This window comes from Fringilla coelebs, assembly GCF_963513975.1.
Source record: "Fringilla coelebs genome assembly, chromosome: 1".
Classification (NCBI taxonomy): Eukaryota; Metazoa; Chordata; class Aves; order Passeriformes; family Fringillidae; genus Fringilla; species Fringilla coelebs.
This window is the reverse complement of record NC_140028.1, coordinates 47,660,665-47,681,170: the sequence shown is the minus strand read 5'-3', so window position 1 is coordinate 47,681,170 and position 20,506 is coordinate 47,660,665. Positions and strand designations below refer to the sequence as shown.

At 40.5% G+C, this 20,506-nt stretch overlaps 2 protein-coding genes across 2 annotated transcripts; both read left to right on the top strand.

Annotated features, from left to right (window-relative positions):
- Positions 1-2,910: 2,910 nt before the first annotated feature.
- LOC311152741 (histamine H3 receptor-like) lies at positions 2,911-9,234 on the top strand (the record flags this gene model as incomplete). The annotated part of the gene is made up of 3 exons (XM_084204054.1): positions 2,911-3,157; positions 5,709-5,875; positions 8,452-9,234. The coding sequence occupies 3 exons, from the start codon at positions 2,911-2,913 to the stop codon at positions 9,232-9,234; spliced, it is 1,197 nt and encodes a 398-aa protein (XP_084060180.1).
- Positions 9,235-14,622: 5,388 nt separating this feature from the next.
- Positions 14,623-20,153, top strand: LOC311156344 (histamine H3 receptor-like; the record flags this gene model as incomplete). The annotated part of the gene is made up of 3 exons (XM_084210198.1): positions 14,623-14,869; positions 17,473-17,639; positions 19,368-20,153. 3 exons carry the CDS (start codon positions 14,623-14,625, stop codon positions 20,151-20,153), a joined length of 1,200 nt encoding a protein of 399 aa, XP_084066324.1.
- Positions 20,154-20,506: the final 353 nt, after the last annotated feature.

The window sequence follows — 20,506 nt, the reverse complement described above, 5'->3', positions numbered from 1 at the left end:
CAGAGTTTTAGATACTCTTTTGTGAAAGGAAAGCATGGGGTCGAGTGGGGTGTTGGGGGTGCCTGGTCCTGCCTGTGCAGTTCCTGATCAGATGCTAGACAGAGGTTGCTTGTTGACATATGGTAGACTGAATATGGGCAGTGAGCTAAGAAGTGTTATGAAACTACTACAGAATATCTTTGAGGATTGTTCTGTGATGGTTGGCATGCCAGCAGCCTGAAAAGATGAGCATTTTGTGTTGCATAATTAAAGGAACCAGTGAAGTAGACCATAGTCAGTGAGCAAGATGAATCCCCTGTCTTTTAAAATGTCTGAAAATGGACCATCAGAGCAGAAATGCATTTTTATTTTTCACACAATTCCTTTCAGAGAGTGCATGAAGTGCTGTCTGTCTTGTGGGCACTTTTGGTTAGAGAAGTTACAGTCCCTTCCTATTTTCTTTTTGCAAGCATTTCCTAAGTTTAAACTTCCTTTATTCTAAGAAGTAGATACCACAAGAGAAAGAGACTACAAGAATGTCTGACAATGACTCTTGACTTTAAAAATTCTTCTGGGACATTATTTTTGATGCTAAACAGAAGCAGCAGTTTTAGCCATTTTTGTTAACAAAAACTGTAAGGTTTTTAAGACATACTGCTCACTTGTGGAAGGGTTACAAATTTCATTACCTGGCAAAAGAAAAAAGAAAAGAAGGATGATATAATTAATTTATACCCAAAGTACAATTGCCTGTCATAAAAATATGTCAACAAAAACCAAAACATTACCAGAAAAGGGTGGATAGTTGCTTTTATCTTTTTAATATCTTTTTACTTTCCTGGTTTTGTTTTGTTATTCTGAAAATGAATCAGGAGTACAGCTGAACACAGATTACCAATTTCAGCATTAGAGTTTCCTACAAGGTAGTATCAGAATGATTCAGAATGATTTTTTTTTCTTTGTGTCTCAAACCTAAATGAGCAGACTAAGATATCTGCTCTCTGATTGGGGTGCTTCATTAGCTGAGTATCTTCTGAAGAACTGCTTGGTGGTTTCAGTGTCAGTCATTTCCTCTAAATGTCCTGCATGCATCTGGAAATCTTCCATGCTTAAATAGGAAAAGTCACGTTCTTAAAATCTTAACTTTTAAAAGTGAAGATAATTGTCTTTCTCACAGCAGAATACCAATTCTGGACTGTTAGTAATTTCTCCATATTGCAAGTAGTTCAGGGTGGTGGTTCTACTAAAGATGAGATTTACTTGTGGATCCTTTTGCTGTGTTCATCTTTGCTATATGTTTATTGCCTAGCATGCCTATTTCAGTAAAAAATGGAAGCAGTTTAGTAGCTGCTTCAATATTTTTCTAGCTAGACATGTTCTAGACTGATTTAATCCTTGTCATAGCCACACACAGAGAAAAATTCTGCTAAAAGCTCATGAAGTGGATCTCCTATCTAACTTCATATGTGTAGATGCCTTGCAGCCCACAGGCTTTCCAAGAATGGTGTAGAAGAGTTGGGTATTTAAGGTTTCAAGAAATCAAGTTAGATCTAAGATCCAATAAGAAATTTTGAGGGAGGGAGGGGCAATACAATTAGGCAGCTATATACTCCAGGAAAGCACTCTGAGATTTAAGCCATGTGGCAAGGTTTGCTGGCTCTCATGAACAACAGTGAAACTGGTGAATTTTGTTTTGATGCTTCAGTACGACTAGCAGAAGAATGGTTACTGATATTATTTAGTAACAGTGCCACAGTATGTTTTCTGCAGTACCTGGACACAAAACAATGCTAAATCAGTGATGGACATACATGCTATGAAGATATTAGCATGGATGATAAAGTTTTGCAGTTTTGTACTACTGGCATTCAAACATTCAGTAAAAGCTCTTGGCAAACACTAATGAATTTGTTCCCACAACAGAGGTGAAGACACAACAGCCAACGTTTTTCAGATTTAAATATTTAAAATTAGACGCCAGAGTGTTTTTAGAACCTATGAAAAAAATGAATGAATTTTTAGAACTCACAGCTCTCTGCAAGTGGCTTCATGACTCATACGAAATATAAGCATTTGTGGAAGACGTACGATTTTTCCCACCAGTGTGGAAAGAAAAGCCTCATCCTGTTAAAGTTAATTGCCAAGCTCTCATTCTCATTCAGAGAGTCTGTATTTAGTTCCTGGGTTCTGGGGAAACAGCAGTTGGTGATGTGTTGCTGAAGCTGCTGCTAAGATTTTTGAAACTGATTCATTGAGAGTTTTGAACTTTCAGGATTGGACCATTACCGGTAACTACTCTGGTAAGTAACTGTATGTATACTTATTTACATCGTATCAGTTTTCAGCCCCAGAGTGCACAAAAAGGAGAACGGCAGCTACAGCAAAGTCGACCGTGCCTTTCCTCAGCAAAATGTATAAATATAGAAATAGGGAGGAAGCAAAGGCTTGCTGAATTGCAACAATATCAGATAAACAAGGATAAAATTAAAAAGCAGTTTAAATTCTCATTATGATATATACACAGGTTGAAGAAAAAAAAAGAAGAAAAAGTTGCATATAATGCTAGCAAGCAAAACACATCAGGAAGGGAGGGAGGGGGAAGCAAGAGAGAACTTCCAATCAACCCTCCTGACCTCCACAGATAAGGATCATGTTGCTTAAAGAAGAACTTGCATTTTAAAATACGAGCTTGGAAAAACTATATTTCTTAACCAGAACTCTGCTAGGGTTCTGCTTTAAGAAAATCTTAGAAAAACTAGATTTATCTAGTATCAAAAGCTTTTAATTTTTTCCCCTCCTGAGAAAATTTTTTTTTGGATGCTTATTGGATTTTTGACCCATCCTGTTTTAACTCCTTATGAATCTCAACCTTTTGGATAGCTTTGCCAGTTACAACTTCCTTCCCAGACTGAGCTGGCCTGGATACCCACCATGCACAACAGCACCGCCGAGATTCCACACGCAGCTGAGTCGCGTAACGAGACTTGGCCCAGCCAGCTGCCGAGCTCCGAGTTCTCCCTGGGTGTGTTGGTGCTGCTGGCTTTCCTCATGGTGCTGCTGTGTCTGGTGACCATCCTTGGAAACATGCTGGTGATCCTTGCTTTCATTCTGGACAGAAAGCTCAGGCATCGGAGTAACTATTTCTTTCTGAATCTTGCAGTTTCTGACTTTGCAGTGGGTAAGTGAGAGCTGTGGAGCCATGTGCTAATTATGTTGTAGGACTCTTAGGAGAATCACTGGTGTTTATTTTCTGTGTTTTTTCTTCTGAGAGAACTATTTCCCAGCTGTGTCTGGGGGAAGGATGGGGAATGGTGGAGGCTGCATGAAATATTTTAGCAGCCTATTATTTTTTAGAAAATTAAGGATGCTTTGTTAAGTAAACAGGTACCATTTAATGTTTCAGGATAAAATACTACTGTGGGAATTTTATGGTCTAACAAAGAATGGGAGCTGTTTGTGAAGAGTTTTGGCTGAAATTTAGATAGTCTACTCAAATACAGCCTATATTGTCTGACAGCTCTTGCATACATTGTCAATACCTTCTCTTTCAGTCTGCTATCACACAATACAGATCATCACCTTACATTTGTTACTAAATAGCAATGAATGCTATTTTTAAGCATTTTGCTGTACATGCTCTATATAGAGTAATACCTTAGGAATATGTGTTTGTATAGGCAAATAAAAAATTATAAATAAATAAAGCAGTTATATAAGAAGTTTGATGCTACATTTATATTTACACCTAGAGACACACTTAGTTTTGAAACTTGTGCTGAGAAAAAGTACAATTAAAACAGGAGTGTGATGTTCAGTTGGAGACTGAACTATTGCAATATTCTGTGAATTGTTGGGTGTCTTTGCGAAAAGCCTTGGTTAAATTATTGAATGTGTAGAAGGATGGTTTTAAATAGTTTTGGCTATTTAATGAAATCTGTATTCTGACCTGTCATATCACAACAAATTTTTTTAAGTACACTTTTAAGAAGTGTACTGAAAGAGCAGAAAAAGCTTTTTTAAAAATTTTTTTGCCAGTGCCAGAAGTTCAGTCGGGGCACAGCTTCTGATAGTCCTATCCTTGTGATGTTCATATCTCCTTGTATAATGTTTTGATACCTCCCTGCATATGCTTGATGTCTACTTCCAGCTTATTTCTGCCTTGTTGTGCTGCAGAGCTCTTGCTGCCTGCTCTCCAGTTACAGTGCACTGGAAAAAAACAGAGCAGCAAGCAGAAAATCAATGGACAAACTGGTGTTCTCTTGTCTGACTCAGCATCTAGCATCATACTGAACAAACACCAGCATCTAGCTGAGAAATACAAAGTAAATAACATCTTCTGCAAAAGAAGGAAGTACAGCTTACTTGGCATTTCCTACTTTCCATAATTTTCTGTTTTGTGATATTTCATTTACCTGAATGTCTAGTTTTTAATTATAAATTTTGCTAAAATCTTTGCCTTTGTCTTAGTTCGACTTTAGAGTCAAAGTGATTTGTATTTTTGTAGCTATATAATTTAGATTCAGGGTATGCCTAAATTATCCTTACTTTCTTCTTGATCTAAATTGCTAAAAGCTTGCAGAATCATTTTCTTGTTCTTCTAATATATCTAATCTAGCTGCTTTTGACATTCAGCAGTTTTTGCTTTGTCTCTGTGCTTCAGTACCTATAGCTGGGTTTGAATAGAGATCTCTTGATTTTTAGTACAGGGTGAACAACAGAAACTGTAAGATTTTTATGGAAATCAAAACTCACAAGATACTCTGTTACAGGAGTACATGCTATTAGGTAGTAAATCTAAAGTTGAAACCAAAGTTTTTTCCTGATGTGAATGCTAAAATCTATAATGTTTTACTCAAAAGACGATGTGCTAATTGCTCTGTAAATGCAGTGATTCCATTTTGTTGCAGCCTCGATGCTGTTCACTGCATTTCTGCATGCCCGTTGACTGCACTGTTAGTTCTTCAGCCTCCCAAGGCTGTGTTGTCATTCTGGGTAGGGTGATCACTTCAAAATCCATTAAAATGAAGTCATATCGGCATTTTCGCAACATTTGGATTTAGCAGCCTAAATTTAGGTAGCAATGGGTGTGGGTGGGTCACTCGTGTTCCCACAGTCTGGTGAGTTCCCATAGATAATATCCTATCAGTTCACCCCTGATATCATCAAGATTTAAGATGAGGAGAAAGGTTAGGCTGGGTGTATTTAATTAACTGTGCTGTTTTTGTCAGCCTTTTGATCATATAGTTTTTAAAATTAGTCCAAAACTTGCATTTCTGTAAGAAGTTAAGTTCTGGAACATTTTCTGACACCTATACTTCTAAGAGGATGGAAGCATGGCAATTGGATTATTTGTTATAGAAAACAGTGAATTACATTGGGGGAAAGATGTTTTTGTTTGTTTTCATTTCAGCAGATAACACAGAAGAATGTTTACTTCAGCAGGTGGAGCAGTCAGCTGCTCCTTCATTCAGCAGGTGGTGCTAATTGGAGAGGTAACGATACATAATGAACATGATATACCTTTCAGTGGGGTATTAATTATAAGAATTAATTATAAGACTAGTACCTAGTTTGTAGTAAAAGTTCTTTGGTTGCAGGATAATACAAAGCCATCTATGTGGCAATTCCAGCCAGTATTGATCAATCTTTTATCAGATACTGCAGAAATACTTCTCTGCTCTCATGCAGTGCAGTGCTGACTGACATGTGCATTTGGTTTCTTTTCACAGGTGCGTTCTGTATGCCATTGTACATCCCTTACGCCCTGACAGGGACATGGCACTTGGGAAGGAGCCTGTGCAAGCTCTGGCTGGTCATGGACTATCTCGTGTGCACAGCTTCAGTGTTTAACATTGTCCTTATCAGCTACGACCGTTTCCTGTCAGTTACAAAGGCTGTAAGGCTAACATTTCTATTTATTGCTTTACATATGTTGGGATTTCTATAAAACTCAGAGCATTTCACAATTGACACTGAGCTAAATGGTGCTTTGTTATTGGTGCCATTTTTTAATAGAGAAATTATGATGCTTCAATGCTGTGTTGGGACCTAGGACATTGCCTTGCTGCGATTTCAATGTTACCCTTGTGCCACCTGCACTAGAAGTAATTTAATTACACTGCACAGGAGATAGGAAAGTCCAGGTGGGAAAGAGACAGCAGGCATGTGGAGAACTTGGGCTATGGCCATTAGAAGTGTTGGTGGTGATGAAAACTAGGTTGAGTCAAGGATGTGCTTAGGCTTGCATAAATTTTGTAAGAAGGGCATTTGGAGAGACAATGGGATGGACTGAGTGAAGATCAGATGAGGATCTGAATTACTGCAGGGGGTGATTGACACGTGCTGACAATGAGCAGTTGAGTGGAAACTGATCCCTTGAAGCAAAAAGAAGAATGACTCAAAATATGTGGAGAGATGTTTCTTGAGTGTTGTTGTTCTTCTGTTTTAGAAGATATCCAAGGAATCAAGTAAGAAATATTATCATTCACCATTTCTAAGCTCTGCTTGGTGTTTGGTCATAGGATCTGAGAATGGTTTGGAAGAGACCTTAAAGATTATCTGGTTCCAGTTCCTTGCCGTGGGCAAGGACACCTTCCACTAGACCAGGTTGCTCAGAGCCCCATCCAACCTGGCCTTGAACACTTCCAGGGATGGGGCATCCACACCATCTCTGGTCAGCCTGTTCCAGTGCCTCACCATCCTCGTAGCAAAGAATTTCTTTCTTATATCTGACTTAAACCTACTCTGTTTTGGTTTAAAGCCATTGCCCCTTGTCCTATCTCTGCTTGCCCTTCGAATCCTGGAAAGCTGCAGTCAAGTCTCCTCAAAGCCTTCTCTTCTGGCTGATGAGCCTGCTTGCTTCAATGGCATGTTTCCTGTTGGACTGGGAGGTTCTCATTTGGGAGGTGCGGCTACAATACCTATTCGCTTTCTCTTCTTCCCTAGTGGTGTGTTTTTTACAGTTGGTTTTTGCTAGTTTGTTGGTTTTGTTATTTGGCTTTTGGTTTTTTTTTAAGCTGAAGAGTAAAGTATAAGAATCCCTGTATTAAAGACATTAACAAAACTGCAGAGCTCAGAATAAGAATAATGTAAATTAAAAGGGCCTCTGTAACCTAGTTGAGATCCATGTTCTTGTGCCATTGCTTCATTTACATGATCACATTCTGGTTTTCTTCTTTAGGGTATTAGGATGGAGTGAGTCTAGGAATGTGTAACAGGGCTGTTATCCAAAGAAAAGACACCATGCTTCCTCGTAGACTTGGGATCTACCTCTGCCTCTGCTACAAAGCTAGCCTGTGGCCAGGTTCCAATCACTTCAGACTTAATAATTTGTGAAACTGTGCCCAGCTTCCTGTTTTCTGCCTGTAAATTGAGCTGCTTGTCTTGCACAGGGTGGCAAATTCATTATTGCAGACCTGGAACTGTGCATGGAGCTAATAAGATGCTTTAATATGTAGAGGAGTCGGAATCTTCAGGCTACACATATTTAAAACAGAAAATCCAAACCAATGTGCGTAACCCTGACTGCTGCTCTGATACTTGCTGGTGAAATAGGGACAATGCCCTTTGTGTGCTCTGGGGCTGTGAAGGTGCCATTCATTATTACTTGTGTACATCATGCAGGTGCTCTTCTAATGAGCAGTATAGGAAGCTGATGAAGAAGTTAGCATCTCTGAGGAAAGCCTGAGATGCCAAATGTTGAACAGTATAAAGGAAATAAAATTGTCTAGCTCTTCATTAACTTATCTTCTTGTGTTATGAAAGATGGAGGAGACCAAGAGTATGGATGGGCTATTGCAGGGTGGGCTTAGCTCTTGTATTTCCTAACCCTGGATGATTTTATTTTAATACTTAATATGCTGTCTGGGTAGACATAAAAGCATCAAGATTTTCAATAGTGGAATGAACTGTTTACAAGGTAAGGCTAACATTAAAATAGAGTGATTCAATAAGGCAGGGGGTGTTATAGTATATGTCTGGGCTAGATATTTCTGCTATGGCAAGAGGAAACAGTACGAAAAATTATAGTCTGGTGTTTGCGGTCTCACATGGCAACCTGTCTATTATAGAAGGCTCCTTCTTTTGCTGGGCAAGTAGGAACTCCCACAGCTCCTTTCACTCTCTGCTGAGCCTGGGCTGATTAATCATAAACCTATTTCTTACCAATTCCTTATTGCTACTTTACTGTGTGGTGGAAACAAGCTATGTCCTTTCATACCTGGAAGCCAAATGATAATTTAGCCATCATAATTTCTACTCCTCTCCTATGTCCAGTCTTAAAATAAATGACAGGGCTGCAATCTAAGTAGAACAAGACTAGCAGTTGTTCAGAACCTTACATAGTGAATATGTTCTAGGTGTCTGGGCAAATAAAGAACAAATGCTATATTTGGCTTGATTACATATGGTTTTTTGACGTAATTTCTCCCAAAATGTTGTTTGAATGTGTGACATGTCCTATTTCCCTCACAGGTATCTTACAGAGCCCAGCAGGGAATATTGTCCAGCTCTGCCATCAAGATGGTGGCCATCTGGGTCTTAGCATTCCTCCTGTACTGCCCGGCCATCCTGTTTTGGGAGCACGTGGCCGGACACAGCGTGGTAGCGGTGGATCAGTGCTACGCCGAGTTCTTCGACAACTGGTACTTCCTCCTGTGTGCATCCACCCTGGAGTTCTTTGTGCCCCTGCTCTTGGTGACCTACTTCAACGTGCACATCTTCCACAACATCCAGCGGCGCCAGCGGCGTGGCAGCGTGCAGGACTGCGAGCCTCCCAGGAGCAGCAGCCTGTCCTGGAGGTTCTGTGGCTTGCCAAGGCCAGGGGCATCATCCCCTTCGTCAGAAGCAGAGGACAGTGTTTCATCACTAACGCAGTCATGGAGACCAGCAGTGGGAGCTAATGGTCCATCTCGAACAGAAACCAGTTCTGTGGCTCTCAAAAGGAACTTTTCTGCTTCTTTCTGTTCAAGGTCTGGATCAAAACTGCAGCGGGACAAGAAAATAGCGAAGTCTCTTGCCGTAATTGTCTGTGTGTTTGCCATTTGCTGGGCCCCATACTCTCTATTAATGATTATCCGTGGGGCCTGCCAAGGAAAGTGCATCCATAAGTCCCTCTATGAAGCAACCTTTTGGCTTTTGTGGATCAATTCTTCTTTGAACCCATTTCTTTATCCTCTCTGTCATATGAGGTTTCGAATGGCTTTTCTGAAGATATTATGTCCCAAAAAGTTTGCAGCATTGAGATCTGGTATTTAGACCTTCTATTTAGAGAGGTAAAAGAAATGCCTTTACAGATAAGGTTCCTCTGTTATTTTGTGATAACTTTTCATATGTGTCGTTGGCCTGAGTAGAGAAAAAACCCATTTGTTTACTAATGACATTGTTTGAGAGTGCAGCAGAATTATGTAATTGCCCTGATATTGCTAATTTTCAGGATCTCATTTTTGGTTTTGTTGGTATGATCCTAGATTAATTACCATCTAGCGCATTGAGAAGAATAATAAGCTTTGCTGGGTGTCCTCTTGGTTTGTGAGTGTGAGGTATATTTTTTTCTTTCTCTTTTTTTTTCTTTCCTTTGTTTAACACATAGAGCTGGCACTATGAAAGAGCTCTGCTCTTGCTATCTCCATAGAGTCACTGGAGGGAGATACCTGCTCATCTATGTGTTGAATTAAAATTTGTGTTCTATTTATGAATCGAAAGCTATCAGTGAAGAAGCAATGCTGCTACATTTTTTAAAAATTATAAAAATACTGACATAAGCAGTATTTTTTCATTTCATTAACTATTATGAAGACAGGAGAGTGCCCTCTCCTTGTTATAATCCCTTCAGTGAGCAATATGCAAGTGAATGGACTGCCTAACCTGCCATCTGTCCTATTCAAGTTTTAATGTAGCTCATACCTGGCATTGCAGGACAAAGTACATGTAAGTTAGTAATTCTGAATCATTTTCAGAGAATGAAATTTTCCATGCTATAAGAATTTTGAGATTGGTTATCAAATATGTCAGACATAAATGGTTGTTAGTCTTTTCACCCATACAGTTTTTTCACCTGACAGTGGCTGCCCCTTTGGTCATGCTTAAATGATATTTAGTGCCAGATCTGTGCACTATGTGATTGCCTAAAAGATAGGCCAGGCTTGGGCACGTGATCACATTCCTGTTGAATTAGCAGAGCAAGCAATGCTAAGTTCATACTGGATTTTTGGTTTTGGCTGGGTGTGCGAGAATAGACAATAGCCTCTCGAGTGTAAAGCTTTGCAAATGCAAAGATATTCCATCAAAATGTCTGGAACAAATTTGATCTGACAGAGTGATTTTTATACAAGATCAGTGCTTTGTGTCCTGTTACTGTGACATTATGTGGATTTTCTCTGCCACAGAACAAATATCAAACTCTATTTTTTCGATTAGAGAGCAAGGGCCATATTCCCTGCTTGAGAATGAGGTTTACAGAGGTCTGGAAGCTGATAGAGATGTCTTAAGCAGCTCTTAACAAACAAAGCAGTTAAATGTCCAATGCTGAAAGGAGTGAGTAGATGTCTTGGAGGAAGCAATGGAGCCTGATTACACCCCATTCCACGTGCCAAACTTTCTTACCATGTATTGAGTGTTGCACTCACCCAGAAGGCTTTCATGGATGGGTAAGTGAGAGTCACTGGCTACATTTTTTTCCTCTCCTTTTGTGTAATTTTATTCCTCTTTGTTTATAAATATAATAACGTATGAAATATGGAAAGAGAAATCTGATGCACAGAACAATGAAGAGCAGTAGTCAATTTAAATAATTTTTAATCTAATTTGAAATTGGCTGTAGGAGTGTTGCCATAACAGAGTACTCCTTTGCAAACACAACACAAATTCATGGAAGCAGCCTAATTATAGCACAAAAGCTGATGGCTTTGAAGAGCTAGAATGTCTTTCAGTTCAGAGGTCTGGAACTGAAGGCTTCTCTTGCCAGCTTTCGCACTGCTGGAAGATTATCTTTCACCATTCATCCTCTCTATGCTTCCATGCCTCACATGGATAGTGTTATGGATTGTGAGCCTAATTGCTGAGAGAGATGCAGCTTCAGGAGGAGGTCATTGATTCAGCACAGCTGTTTTTACTGCCATGAGCTGTGGTGCAGGCATAGATTTTGTGGGGTTTGTTTTTCTGTGATCCTTAAAAAAATCTAAACACACACACACAGTTAAAATATTTATAGAAGGGCTGGTGCACTGAACATCTGTTAAACAGAGAAACTGAAGATGTGCCCAAGATAGAAATGTATTTGGGTTGTCTGCTATCTATTCCTGTGCTTTTAGTATAAAAATTCAGTTTGCATTTTGTGCTTAGAGAATGTATTGTTCATTTTGGAAAAATAACCTACAAAATTATTGACTAGACAAACTAGATAAACCACGTTTTGCAGTGCTGAAAACTAGTTAGTCAAGGAATTTACCAGGCAGCACAATCTGCAGCAAACTTGAAACAACATATCATGGTGAAGCTACTAGAGATCAGTGTTTTTTAGAGTCTGTTTTACACACGCACTGTTCAAACTGTTTTCTCACACCACTTCTGTGTATTAGATGAATTTGTTGTATTTTTCTAATTGTTGAAAATTTTGCTAAGTTCTCCCAGGGCAAGTCAAGCACTGGGTTGCTGTGCCCACAGCTTTAGATCAGGGTGGCATCATAAATATTCTCCCTTGTAAATCACAAATCAGACATCTTTCAGGGTTATGGTAAGATACTTATCCAGCATTTGTTCTTATGCCCTGACTCAAATGGATGTTTCTTGACAAAGGGTTTTCTATTCCAGGTTTCTCTAACCAGTCACTCATCCATTTCACTATTTCATGTCCTTGAATTTTCTTCTGTCTTTGCAGATGTTCATTAGGCTTTCTAAATACATGGTGACAGTAGCTATATGACTTTGTGTGCTTCAACTCAAAACATACCAGTTTTTTTCTAATCTGACCTTCTCAGATTTAAAAAAAACCAAAACCACTCAACAAATAAAATTACATGTTGGAAGAAATTGTGTTATCCTTTTTTTGTTTATTTCTGGAACAAATATTGAACCCTAATGATTCTCCTAATGTCCATGTCCTTTATTTTCCAAAGGAAATATCACATAGATTTGCCCCTGAGTGCCACACAGAACTATGATTAAAACTTCAACATTTGATTTATTCCCTAATTATAAAAGCAAGTAACTACATTCCCCTTGTTGACTAATCCAGTAATTTTATCAAAGAAGACAACCAAGTTGCTCAGGCATGATTTACCCTTGGTAAGTCCATGCTGACTGTTCCCAGTCACCTTCTCCTTCCCCAGGTCCTCAGAAACACCTTTCAAGGGGACTCACTCCATTATTTTCCCAAGTACTAAAGATAATCTGACCTTTTGTGCTTGTGGCAGCATTTGAAAATCATTGCAACATTTGCCTTTCTTCAGTTGTTGGGAATCTCCCTTCATCTCCACGACCATTCTAAGGGGGGTAGAAAGTGGCCTTGCAAAGGTGGTAGCTGGTTCTCTTGGTAGCACAGTGGGTTCCATAGACTTTTATGGGTCAAGTGCCCTCAAGTATTTGCTTTATTCTCACCTGCTTGTAACAGTTCTCATCCTTGAACTCATTCACAAAGCATGGAGGAAAGGGAGACCTAGTTAGTGAGGAAAGAAGCTAAGGAAGCACTGGGTACCTCAGCCTTATCTGCACCTGCTGTCACTGGATCACTGGTTCCATCCAGCAACCTACCCATATTTTTATTATTCACCATTTTGCTGTTAATGAGGTGGCTGAAGTTCTTCATGTTGTCCTTGATGTCCTTTAGAAACATCAACTCTAGGTGAGCTTTTGTTTTCCAAACATCATTCTCATGTGGCCAGGCGACATTTCTAAACATGTCCTTTGTGTTCTGTCCCTCCTTCAAACTCCTTCACATTGCCTTTTCACATTGTAGTCTCCAGGGTTAGCCACTGTCATGATACATCTGCTTGTTTTCTTGAGAGCAGGGATGGATTATTCTTGTGCATGGAGGTTGCTGTCCTTAGAGGCCTGCAGCTTCCTTGAGCTCCTTGTCTTTCGGATCTGCTCCCATGGGATTCCCACTACCACTTTCCTAAACAGAAGTCTGCTCACCGGAAGCCCATGGTCTGCATTGCTTCTCTCCTTCCTCATCCTCTTTAAGATCTTGAGTTCCACTACCTTGTCACCACTACATCTGAGTCTGGCACTGACAGCACATCCCCACACAGCCCTCTTTACCACTGAGCAGGTGATTCAGCTGTGCATCACCCCCATTAGCCCAGGCAGGGCTTGTGTCTGAAATTTCCCCCTGACAGCCTCCAGGAACCTTGTTCACTGCAAGCACCTGATGGTTTGCCCTTCCACAGATGCTATGATTGCTGAAGTCCTACATAGAAGCAGGTTCTGTGATCCAGAAGCTTCCTTGAATTGCTTAAAGAAGGCTTCATCACCTCCCTCACCCTGAGCTCTGCAATGTGCTGTCCCCATAATGTCACCCATGTCAAGTGTGGCTTGGTGACTGCACGGGAAGCTCTAGTACGTCCCCTCTGCTTCCCAGGCTGCAGCTGTGCACACACACCTAAGGCAGCTGTGTCTCATTGCCACATTTCACTATTCCTGAGATCTCTTCTGCCTCTGCCACCCTGCACCTTTTGCTTTAATGACTCTTTACAACATAATTCCCTTTGTTCTTCATATGGTAGCAGAGCCCTGCATCTTTCCTCCCCACATTTTCCCACCCTCTCTTTCCTTGTTTCTTGCCCTATATCTTCCCAAGTACCTGGCATTATGGCTGCAGCCTGAAATGCTGGTCACTCAGTGTGCCATGGTGCTACAAAGTCAGTGAGTGTCAGACACAGCCATGGCCTACCAAATTCTGTGTACTCCCACCAAAATAAACAGAGTTGTGATGAGGAAGGGATATCCTTTCTCACACCTGAAAAGGGCAAAAGGTGCTGAAAGGCTTGATACTTCATGGAGTAAAGGCTTGTCAAGGATTACTTGGGAGGTGCGGGACTAGACAGGCCACACCATAGAGACCTCCAAAGTCCAAGTATTTGGTTTCTTCTGCCAAGAGCTTCTGGTTAGGGTGAGCTGAAGAGGTAATGGGGATGCTTCTGCTGCATGGTACTGTACTATAAATGCTCTGTAAACAGCAACACTAAGAAATATATCTGTGTTATTAACTGTAAAATTTAAAACTGGTCTAGCAGCAAGTGCAAAAGTGTCTACATTTTGCTGTAAGGGAAATAGAACTGTAGTAATTTTATTCCTGTTCACCACTGTGGCGATGAAAATGAGATATGGCTTCAGCACAATTTGATGTGCAAAACCACTCACACATTGCTAATATTAAAACTGCTTGACTGTGAGAAGAGTTGTTCCATGTCCAGGAAAGAAACTGATTGTGAGGTGTTTTTTCCAAGGCCAATAGGTGCATTCAGGTCAAGAAATGTCAGAGAGCCCAGGTCTTGAATTCTTGTGTTCCATTTTTTTGATATTGTGAATCTTTTCTTTTTATGTTTCAGCATTCAACCCATCCTGTTGATAGACTTCTCCCAACCTTTTGGATAGCTTTGCCAGTTACAACTTCCTTCCCAGACTGAGCTGACCTGGATACCCACCATGCACAACAGCACCGCCGAAATTCCGCACGCGGCTGAGACGCGTAACGAGACTTGGCCCAGCCAGCTGCTGAGCTCCGAGTTCTCCCTGGGTGTGTTGGTGCTGCTGGCTTTCCTCATGGTGCTGCTGTGTCTGGTGACCATCCTTGGAAACATGCTGGTGATCCTTGCTTTCATTCTGGACAGAAAGCTCAGGCATCGGAGTAACTATTTCTTTCTGAATCTTGCAGTTTCTGACTTTGCAGTGGGTAAGTGAGAGCTGTGGAGCCATGTGCTAATTATGTTGTAGGACTCTTAGGAGAAGCACTGGTGTTTATTTTCTGTGTTTTTTCTTCTGAGAGAACTATTTCCCAGCTGTGTCTGGGGGAAGGATGGGGAATGGTGGAGGCTGCATGAAATATTTTAATAGCCCAATATGTCTCAAAGTATGTTACAATGAGAAATGCATTCTTTTTCATACAAATACTTTTAATGTTGCTTTAAAAAAAAAGGAGTGACTATTATATGTGAATACTTCTTGAAGAGGTTGTTTGCTGCAGTTTATGATTTACCCTTGCCTCTCCAAATATAAGGTGTTCATCACATCCTTCAGAACAGCTTATATTTGGCAGCTATGTGTGATACATGCAGGTAAATGAATTACTTCTCTACATAGTACTAGTGGTTTATGAATGTATTACACTACAGCAAGACACTTTATCACCAGGACTTTTTATCTGGCTTCAGCTTAACACAGGCTATTGATCCGATGGGTTGTTTGATACCAGTTTGACACCCTGCTGGTATCCCTCATCTACATTCCTGATTGATCCCCTCTTCCCATAGCATCACTGCAGAGCTCCAGGAGAGTTTGTTGCTGGAGCTGCCACAGATCCAGGCTGGTGATGCCAAGTGAGGCGATGGTGGAGTGAATGCCTTTTGCAGCACTCCTCCATGGCTGCAGCCAGAGAACAGCCCATGCAGCAGAGAAATCCTGAAAAAACCATAGTCCTGTGGCAGATGTGCCAGCAAATGTCTTGACTTGAGGCTGGCAAGGAGGTACTTCTGCGCACAAAGGCTTTCTCTTCAGGATGGTCACAGAGACCAGAATGCACTGAACCGTGAGAAAGGAAATCATGGCCACAGACCTACTGTACTTCTGACAATACCATCCTCCCCACAATGCTGTTCCTTTGTCACTGCTGTGTGGGGAAGTGTATTAGTTTAGCCTTTAAGGTTTTCCTTTATTTGTAACATTTATAGCATGTGTTGCCTTATTCTGGGACTTGCCCCATGGAGCAGAAAACAATGCATGTGATGAAGCTTTTGCTTTCCTGCTAAGGCAGACAATTTGCTGGAGCTGCTATTTCATTGCTCAGGTTTTCTGCAAAAGTTTGTTTCTCCTCATATCTCATGGTTTAGTCAAGAGAGTTAAATATCTACCTTCAGCATCTGTTCTTTGTGGCTGGTGCCTCATGCATTCTTAAATCAGCCAAGAGGAAATGATTGCCATCAATATTAGATTGGCCTATACAGACTGTAAATCTAAGATTTTGTCTCTGATATTGGTCAGGAAACGCTTTATTTTCTGAAATTGCTGTGGGGTTGTTGTTTTTTTTAAATTTATTAAAAGTCTGGAATATTTAGGGGGATGTGACTCATGTCTTTTGCATCCACCAATTAGTAAAAGGAAGAAGAGCTTCAAATATCAATGCTTAAAACCTGACATTTGCCTCTATATTTATAGCTAAAAGCAGTCATTACTTTTTGACAGGGTGCCAAACATTGGTCCCATTGAAGTTCATGAGAACATTAGCTGTTATCAGCAACCATGAGAAATGAGTATTTAGTACCAAAGTGATGCTGCTTGTATTGAAGGAATATGTTAAAATAAGCCATCAGTATGGAAAGTGCTGTGAGCATTTCCCTGTTGATAACAGTCTGGCAGCTCATTGCCCAGGGTTTTATTGTCCATGGACCACATCATCCTGGATATGTTTAGTAACGTCTAAGATCTTGATGGACTTGTCAAGAAAGGAATAATCTGGAGAGTTTTAAATGGATCTTGATGCAACATATAATTTTCTATTTGCCTCTGGTAGATCAGCATTTTCAGGAATGTAGAATCAGCTATTGCACCACACTTTTGAAAAAATGTTACTGTTAAAATCAAGAAGTTGCTGGCTTAAAAATAAAACACAAACATGGTTTTCTTAATGAAGAACTTCACTGGAAGGTCTTTTGTACAAAACACAAATTTAACAAACCAAAATAGTTCTGGAGTTATTCTCAGGTAGAGAGGAAACATGAGATTAAAACACTCCTTAAAAATGAGAGTTTCATACTTTTGCTCTGTCTGCTGTATCTCTGGTAGAATGCCACACACACTGCCCAATGTATTGTCTTCAGTTTACAAATGCTGACCAATTTTACAGGAATAACTGCCATTGGCAACATCTGCAGATGTGTTTGAAGGAAAATTCTAATACAGATGAAAGCATAGAGGAAATAAAATTATGAGGTTACCTATCAGAATGAGCCACAGTGCATACATGCTGCAGAACTAACTTTATATCTTTAGAGTGTCTAAGTTGGTAGACTTGGATTTTCTTCTCCAGTAAATCCTTATTTGCTGAATTGCTTTCAGCTTATTCTCAACTATCAGCATACATAAATCACACTAAGATCTAAGACATGGAAAGTCACTATCAGATTTCATGAGAATGTAGGAATTTATAAATATAAATTACATATTCACCTTAATAGATTTGTTGAGTTTTTTTAACCAAATACCAAAACAGTGTGTCTCTCTACTTCCAGGAGTTTGCAATCCCTATGAATCTCATGGTGTTTTTGTGGTTGCTGTCTGCAGGTGTGTTCTGCATGCCTCTTTACATCCCTTACAGCCTGACAGGGAAATGGCACTTGGGAAGAGGCATCTGCAAGCTCTGGCTGGTCATGGACTATCTCCTCTGCACAGCTTCAGTATTTAACATTGTTCTTATCAGCTATGACCGTTTCCTGTCAGTTACTAAAGCTGTAAGTAACCTGTTTAGAGCTTCTCTGATTTTTTTCCTTGGATGGTTATATTCACCAACCTTTGCCATGTTAATAAGTATAAGCCCAAATTTAATGAAGATAATACCCCTCAAAAATATACTGGCATGTGGTGATTATTAGATATTTTGCAGCCAGATGGGGTGAATATTCTACATTGGGCATGCTTCACTGCAGAGCCAGTCAGCCAGGAGTTTTATCACAATTTCTGCTGTAAGCTGCTGTCATGTTTCTGCCTGAGGAAAAACAGTCTAGGGGGTAAAAAGGGTAAGGCAGCAGACTGATAAAAAAGGGGCAGGGAAAGAGGAAATTCAGAGTAAACTGGTTTTGGGTTTGGACCTAAAATCAGGCATGAAAGTAAAATACAGTGGAGCTAGGGAAGTAAAATAAAGGACACTGGGGAGGGTATCTGGACCTGAGATGTGATCAAAAATTATTCTGGATAAGACCGGGAGCAAGACCGAACAGGCAAAAAGTGGAACAAAGGGCAATCATTGCATGTAGATATGCAGCAATAAACTCCTCTTTGTGTCTGGAGCAGAACCCCAAACTTCTGACACATTCTGTTTCTGCTTTCTGCAGAGAATCCTACACACCTGGTGTGAGGTTTATGTCTTGGCCATGCTAGGGGTGGAGCCCAGCATTTCTCACCAGCCACACTGTTAGCTCAGGTGGCAGGGAATGTCAGCGAGAACTAAAAGTTCCAGGTCTTTTGTGTGTATGAGACTGTCAACATAATTTCATGCAATATAATTTCAGTTTTATTTGTGGTAAATAATTTAACTGCCCATAACTGCTTTCTTATTTTATTTTGTTATTTTATTTTATTTAAGGAAAAAATCTTGGAAACCAAACACCAAAGTTTTTGGTGTGTAAGAAACCTTATGCTGGAAAGCCAAAGACTCAGCATTTACAAATTGCAAAATTCAGAGCACCTATACAAATGCAATTAAGACCTATGGATATTTGTATGATAGTTCTAGTGACATTAACTCAACCTTTTGTTATCAATTGGATGTCTAAGCTTGCAGAATTACACATTTATCCTGTGAAAGGGATGAGGCAGGATGTAATCCACATTGTATGTATCTGTTCTGCAATGTATAGTGGAAAATATGTACTGGCCCTAGAGTGGATGTAGAAGGAAGAAAATGGGTGATTTTTTTTGTTTCATCAGCTAAGCACTGTGGTGCAGGTGTGGTATCTATTCCTTCATCCTTAGGAATTGTCTAGCGAGTAATTTTCTTATAGGTTAAATCATATGCCACCTTTTCTGTTGAGCGCCATGATGTATGCTGTTATTTGTTTGTAAAATGCTGTAAAAAGCAGTGCAGTTTCCACTGAGTGGGAGTCATGCTCCCAACAGCTATAAAGTGCTAATTCCTCTGGCCCTTCAGACCATAGGTATGTCAAACAAGGCACACCAAATTACTAGGTACTGATGGATGATCGTGTTTTATCCCATGGACCCGGACCCTGACATTAACAGTGTCAGGACCCTAATATTACAGTGACATTAACTTGTAGAGAGGCAATGCTGTGCTCTGTCAGCATCAATGAAATGAATGTGCTTGGGTGAGCTTCAGCTGATCAGCACAGCCACATCTCTGTATTACCAAGCACCTCTTGAGTTCGTCTCCAGCTGCTTCTCTTAGTCCCAAAATGGGTCTCTACAAGTCTGAACTTTTAATTTTTTTTTTCCCCTCACAGGTATCTTACAGAGCCCAGCAGGGAATAACATCCAGCCCTGCCATTGAGATGGTGGCCATCTGGCTGCTTGCTTTCCTCCTGTACTGCCCAGCCATCCTGTTTTGGGAGCACGTGGCCGGACACAGCGTGGTAGCGGTGGATCAGTGCTACGCCGAGTTCTTCGACAACTGGTACTTCCTCCTGTGTGCATCCACCCTGGAGTTCTTTGTGCCCCTGCTCTTGGTGACCTACTTCAACGTGCACATCTTCCACAACATCCAGCGGCGCCAGCGGCGTGGCAGCGTGCAGGACTGCGAGCCTCCCAGGAGCAGCAGCCTGTCCTGGAGGTTCTGTGGCTTACCAAGGCCAGGGGCATCATCTCCTTCGTCAGAAGCAGAGGACAGTGTTTCTTCTTCCATGAGACCAAAAAAAGAGTCTTTGGGAACTGACTGCTCATCTCCATCCAGAGACAATTCTGTAACCCCAGAAAATGACTTCACTGTTTCCTTCTGCGCAAAGACCAGATCAAAACTGCAGCGCGACAAGAAAATAGCAAAGTCCCTTGCCATAATTGTCTGTGTGTTTGCCATTTGCTGGGCCCCATACTCTCTTTTAATGATTATCCGTGGTGTCTGCCAGGGAGCTTGTGTCCATAACTTCCTCTATGAAGCAACCTTTTGGCTTTTGTGGATCAATTCTTCTTTGAACCCATTTCTTTACCCTCTCTGTCATGTAAAATTTCGAATGGCCTTTCTGAAAATACTATGTCACAAAAAGTTTGCAACATTGAGATCAGGTTCTTTTTAGAAGGAAGAAGAAAACAAAGTGCAAGAGGAGATGGATGAGGGATGTAAGTAGCCGCTGTTTGAAATTAGATTCAGTCTTTTCCAGGAGGTTAAACTAGTTGGAGAATCTAAATAAGCCTTCTGTGCAATGTCCTCCTGCACACAGATGTGCATGACCAAGGTTTGTGTACTTTTCCTGGCTATTTGAATTGGTCAGTTAAGGGCTATTGCCTCTGTCTGACTTTCCCAAGTAGTCTATCCACATTATCTTAATTCTGATTGCTGAAAATGTTGTCTTCAATTGCAGTACCTCTTATATTTGTGTTCACAGGTGATATAAAAGTTAAAAATACAATAAAGCTGTATATTACCCTT